Source organism: Caretta caretta, chromosome 2 (genome assembly GCF_965140235.1).
Source record: "Caretta caretta isolate rCarCar2 chromosome 2, rCarCar1.hap1, whole genome shotgun sequence".
Classification (NCBI taxonomy): domain Eukaryota; kingdom Metazoa; phylum Chordata; order Testudines; family Cheloniidae; genus Caretta; species Caretta caretta.
Window position 1 is genome coordinate 16631814 of NC_134207.1, and position 6018 is coordinate 16637831.

General features: G+C 44.7%; 1 protein-coding gene across 14 annotated transcripts in view; it reads right to left on the reverse strand.

Moving 5' to 3' along the window:
* The window catches only part of PHF20L1 (PHD finger protein 20 like 1), a 90121-nt gene extending 85157 nt beyond the window's left edge, over window positions 1–4964 (reverse strand). For 6 of the 14 annotated variants that reach the window (XM_075124924.1, XM_075124923.1, XM_048841685.2 and 3 more), the window contains exons 1-2: window positions 4754–4962; window positions 2210–2322 (exon numbers count right to left, since the gene is read on the reverse strand). In XM_075124924.1, coding sequence (XP_074981025.1) covers window positions 2210–2292 — 83 coding nt within the window. In that variant the 5' untranslated portion in view covers window positions 2293–2322; window positions 4754–4962. Of the gene's footprint in view, window positions 1–2209; window positions 2323–4753 lie in introns of all 14 variants that reach the window. The other 8 variants (XM_048841682.2, XM_048841681.2, XM_048841680.2 and 5 more) reach the window with 4 other exon arrangements.
* Window positions 4965–6018: the final 1054 nt, after the last annotated feature.

The window sequence follows — 6018 nt, forward strand, 5'->3', positions numbered from 1 at the left end:
TGTTGATAAAATAGAAAGATTTAAATTGAACCCTAGTCTGACATGGTTTTTTGTTCCCTTCAAGAAACAATGTTAGACAGAAATGCAGTAGATAAATGACTTGTGCAAGTTATATAATTTTTTTAAAGTATGCTCAGTACAATTTCTCAGTATATAGCTGAGATGGATGCATTTTAGTTGGAAAACAGGCAAATTTTAAAGTCAGCTGGGCCCCTTAAGTGACAGCTGAGCAAATTAGGTGTAAAAAACACATGGACTACTAAAATAAATCATACCTTGGGGTGAAACTATTTTCACAGAAGGACAAAATTTTCTCTAACAAGCTCCCTGGTTATTGATATAAATTCATTTTTAAAAAAATGAAAGAACGTACATCTTCTAGTTTCCAGTGTTTTAGCTGCACAATTTTAATATTTATTCCTGTTACTGTGTATAAGTTGTTAAATTTTACTTAGTTATATAACTATGTGCTAGAGATATGGTGAACCCTGTTTAGATATTAAATTGAGGCAATTATGTTTTTAGCTCCTGTACATACTGGCATAGGTCTATCATGACAGTCTATCATCTTTGTCAAATATTCTTAAATGACTGTTAGTTTTACAGCACTATATTGGCAGTCTCAACCTTTTTTACATTCTTTGAACATAAAGTACTAATTTTATGGAGAACAATTTATTTCAACTCACCATATCTCTGTAGCACCAACTAAGAAGAGTAATGTACCATGGAATGTGGTTCAAAAATCAGTTCTATTTTCTTTTCGACATACACTGATTATTTCGAAGAAAAGGATTTGTTTGAACAAAGTACTGCTGGTAAAATGTGCTAGTTTGACAGCCCTGGAAATTTAAACCCTCTTTATATAGATACTCAAGCAGTATTTCCTCTGTAGACAATTTAACCCACGGAACTCATTGACATACAATATTACTGAGGGCAACAGGATTAGACATTTGTGAATAAGAACATCCACGGATATATCAGAAAGAATGAAAATATGCAAGGGATTTTGACCCTTATGACCGATGGCATCAACCACTTACTAACTCATAGGAGTTAAGAATAAACTTTTTCTGAAGCATAGAGCACTAACCACTGACAGGATCAGACAGACTATTGGTCTTATCCACTATAGCAATAACTCCTTCAAATTGACTGAAAGAGTACTTCCAAACAAACCAGATTGTGTTACTAAATTTTGATTAAGTTTGACTTTTCTCTCCGAGTAAACAAATATTGCAAGACTGAGCCCTGGTGTACACTACAGAATTACTTTGGTATAACTGCATTGCTCAGGGGCTGTGAATAATCCACACCCCGAGCAACGTAGTTATACCGATCTAAGCACCGGTGTAGGTGGTGCTAAGTCGGCAGGAGAGCTTCTCCAGCTGGCATAGCTACTGCCTCTCGCAGAGGTGTATTAACTAAGCTGACAAGGGAAACTCTCTCCTGTCGGCTTAGAGCCTCTTCATTAAAGCACTAAAAAGGCTGAGGCAGCATTTTAAGCAAGTGTTGATCTGTTCTTCCAATCCTATTTTACTTCCAATCCGAGCTCTAACAGAGTTGGTGTGGCCAAGTCATAACTTTGGTACTTCCGTTTCTCCACTGTCAAATGGAGAGTTACCTAAAGTTACCTACCTCAGTGTACAGTAAGAATTTTAATGCACAAGAAGTTTTATTAATTACTGAACGCTACATCAAGTTTTCAGTTTTAAAATTTGTGAAATCTGCTTACACCTTAAAATTAAAACAAAACTGGCTCCTTGAGTTATTACTGGAGTTACACACAAGTGCACTTGACCTCTTGCATGCAACACTGCATGCCAGAGTATTCTGAATGAGTTTTTCATTTAATACCACAGTTAATAAATATTTTTAGCAGATACAGACTGTCATGATAGACATATGCCAGTACCAAAGAGAACAAACTAATGTCTAGAAAAAGGATCATGACTAGAAATACAAGATAGCCATGCAAGAAAACACAACATTTTCTTTCAATTTGATTTTTTTGGAGGGATGGTTTCCTGAAATTTTATAATTGCTTTAGTTTTTTTTTTTAAAATAAGGATATTCATCAAATTAGTATATGGACTGATTGGTTTGTATTAACAATTAATGTATCAAACAACTGAAACTAAAGACAGATTACAGTACAGATGGAAGAAATTTGACCTAATTAAGCATTGCATGATGTCTTCCTTACCATTTTTGTAAGTAGTCCAGTGCTTCCAAACGAGCACCGATCTCGAATGTGATCCCTGGACGACTTGGAGGCTTTTTACTCATCTTGATAACTTCTATTTTCTTTTCCCCCTACTTTCAGAGAAAAATATTTTTTATATTACAAAGCAGAAAGCACCGTTAATTAAAAATACAAATAGCATTCCAAATGAATATATTTTAACCACGAAGAGATATAAATCTATTATAAATGATAGCACTTTAGGATCTAGTAGTGCACTAAAATTGGAAATGTTTAGATTGTTGTGCATAATATAAAAAGTATATACAAATAGTATTCCTTAATCCCCCCCACAAACAGCTACACCATCAACCTGCAATCTATTTAGTTTGAAAAATGAGATACAAATGTGTTCTAATAATATACGTGGCCCTAATTCCCCATCAGCTTTAGTGATGTTATAATCACATTTTCCTAGTTTTAAAATGTTTCCCCCCTGCCCTGTTGCTGTACGAAAGGCCACACAAACAAAAGGGGCAAGTGACTGACTATACAGAGGAAAGAATAACTATAGAAATGTACTGGCTAATGAACAACATAAACTGACATAAATATTTTTCTGTGTATTTTTTCCTATAAGCTTTCTGTCAATCCTGAATCTAATGTGCAACAATAGCAGGTAAAAAGAAAAGGAGTACTTGTGGCACCTTAGACTAACAAATTTATCTGAACATAAGCTTTCATGAGCTACAGCTCACTTCATCGGATGCATGCAGTGGAAAATACAGCAGGGAGATTTTATATACACAGAGAACATGAAACAATGGGTGTTACCATACACACAGAGTGATCAGGTAAGGTGAGCTTTACCAGCAGGAGAGGAAAAAACCTTTTGTAGTGAAAATCAAGGTGGGCCATTTCCAGCAGTTCACAAGAACATGTGAGGAACAGGAAGGGGGGAAATAAACATGGAGAAATAGTTTTACTTTGTGTAAAGACACATCCACTCCCAGTCTTTATACAAGCCTAAATTAATGGTGTCCAGTTTGCAAATTAATTCCAATTCAGTAGTCTCATGTTGGAGTCTTTTTTTTTTTGAAGTTTTTTCGTTGAAGAATTGCCACTTTTAGGTCTGTAATCGAGTGACCAGAGAGACTGAAGTGTTCTCAGACTGGTTTTTGAATGTTACAGTGTTAATTCTTGACGTCTGATTTGTTTCCATTTATTCTTTTACGTAGAGACTGTCCGGTTTGGCCAATGTACATGGCAGAGGGGCATTGCTGGCACACGATGGCATATATCATTGGCCAAACCGGACAGTCTCTACGTAAAAGAATAAATGGAAACAAATCAGACGTCAAGAATTAACACTGTAACATTCAAAAACCAGTCGGAGAACACTTCAGTCTCTCTGGTCACTCGATTACAGACCTAAAAGTGGCAATTCCTCAACGAAAAAACTTCAAAAAAAAAAAGACTCCAACATGAGACTACTGAATTGGAATTAATTTGCAAACTGGACACCATTAATTTAGGCTTGAATAAAGACTGGGAGTGGATGTGTCTTTACACAAAGTAAAACTATTTCTCCATGTTTGTTTCCCCCCTTCCTGTTCCTCACATGTTCTTGTCAACTGCTGGAAATGGCCCACCTTGATTTTCACTACAAAAGGTTTTTTCCTCTCCTGCTGGTAAAGCTCACCTTACCTGATCACTCTCAGTGTGTATGGTAACACCCATTGTTTCATGTTCTCTGTGTGTATAAAATCTCCCCACTGTATGCATCCAATGAAGTGAGCTGTAGCTCACAAAAGCTTATGCTCAAATAAATTTGTTAGTCTCTAAGGTGCCACAAGTCCTCCTTTTCTTTTTGCGGATACAGATTAACACGGCTGTAACTCTGATAGCGGGCAAGAGCATTTCATCCAAAAGGACCAGTTTTAAGTTGACAATGTCACTATTTAAAGTCATATGGTGCATAAAGGGCCCCCTTAAGGGCCTTGGTCTGGTCTGTGTCCTTCTGGGTTCAGGGGTGCTGGAGCGAGAGCTCCAGGAGTTGGGCCATTCCGTTTATCTGGGTTGGGGAGGATGTAAGGGATCCCTCAAGCCCTGGTCTGTGTGGGTGACTTTCGGGGGGGGGGGGGGGGGGGCGTGTGCAGAAAAACACCCAGCCCCTGGGCCCGTGTGCCTGTCTGGGTTGGGGAAAGGTGAGCTGTAGGGGATGCCCCAGGCCCCGGACCCATCTGTTTCTGTCGGGGGTGGGTGGGGGTGGAGGATCCCCTGGGCCGCTCCGTCTCTGAAGGGGAGCCGCCAGGCCGCTCCGGGTCCCGGAGGGAGCAGAAGGAGCCCCCAGACATCAGCCACCTCTGGGGCACAGGGAGGTTTAAAACCCCCGGCCTCGGCCCCGCAGAGGATGCTCCCCAGGGACCGGCCCCGAGGAAGCCTCAGGCCACGGTTCTGCCTGCGCCGGTGCAGGAGAGGCGGGAGACACCCAGGGCCCGGGCTCGGCTGGGGGGAGAGAGGCCCGGGAGCCCGGCCCGTACCCCGCAGCCCCGGACTCCTTACCGCCTTCTCCGCTTCTCGGGACAGCAGCTGGGCCTGTGGCGGCCCCGAGCCCGATCCCGGCCCGGAGCCCGAGCCACAGCCCCAGCCGGCTCCGCAGGCCGCGGCGCCTCCCGCTCCGACCGGGGACGGTGGGCGAGCAGCTCGGTGCGGCGGGGTGCAGCTCCCTCAGAGCCCCATCGTCCCCTCTGCCTGCGCCCCGCCCCTCGCGCCCCAGCGCCCAGCCGTGCCGTCACCTCCCTGCGACAGCCCGAGGCGGGGCAGGGCGCCGCCATCGCCCCCTCACGTGACCAGGGAGCAGCGGCGCGACAGCCGCTTTACGGCGGGGCGGGACGAAGGAACTGGAACAGCGGGGGAGCGGGCGCGAGGGTGAAGGGGGGGGGCTCGCCTCGGTGCTGTGTGAGGCGGGGTGTAAGATATTAGTGGGGGATGCGGTCAGGGGGATGTGGAGGAGGTGAGAGCTATGGTGGGGAGGTTTGGATAGAAGCTTTTTGGAGGGCATGAGGTCAGTGTTATGGGGAGGGAGTGGTTTGGGGTATAAGAGAGCAGTAGGGGGATGAGGTCAGTGTTATGGGGAGGGAGTGGTTTGGGGTTTAAGAGAGCAGTAGGGGGATGAGGTCAGTGTTATGGGGAGGGGGCGGTTTGGGGTTTAAGAGAGCAGTAGGGGGATGAGGTCAGTGTTATGGGGAGGGGGCGGTTTGGGGTATAAGAGAGCAGTAGGGGGATGAGGTCAGTGTTATGGGGAGGGAGTGGTTTGGGGTTTAAGAGAGCAGTAGGGGGATGAGGTCAGTGTTATGGGGAGGGGGCGGTTTGGGGTATAAGGTAGCAGTAGGGGGATGAGGTCAGTGTTATGGGGAGGGAGTGGTTTGGGGTTTAAGAGAGCAGTAGGGGGATGAGGTCAGTGTTATGGGGAGGGAGTGGTTTGGGGTTTAAGAGAGCAGTAGGGGGATGAGGTCAGTGTTATGGGGAGGGAGTGGTTTGGGGTATAAGGTAGCAGTAGGGGGATGAGGTCAGTGTTATGGGGAGGGAGTGGTTTGGGGTTTAAGAGAGCAGTAGGGGGATGAGGTCAGTGTTATGGGGAGGGAGTGGTTTGGGGTTTAAGAGAGCAGTAGGGGGATGAGGTCAGTGTTATGGGGAGGGAGTGGTTTGGGGTTTAAGAGAGCAGTAGGGGGATGAGGTCAGTGTTATGGGGAGGGAGCGGTTTGGGGTTTAAGAGAGCAGTAGGGGGATGAGGTCAGTGTTATGGGGAGGGGGCGGTTTGGGGTATA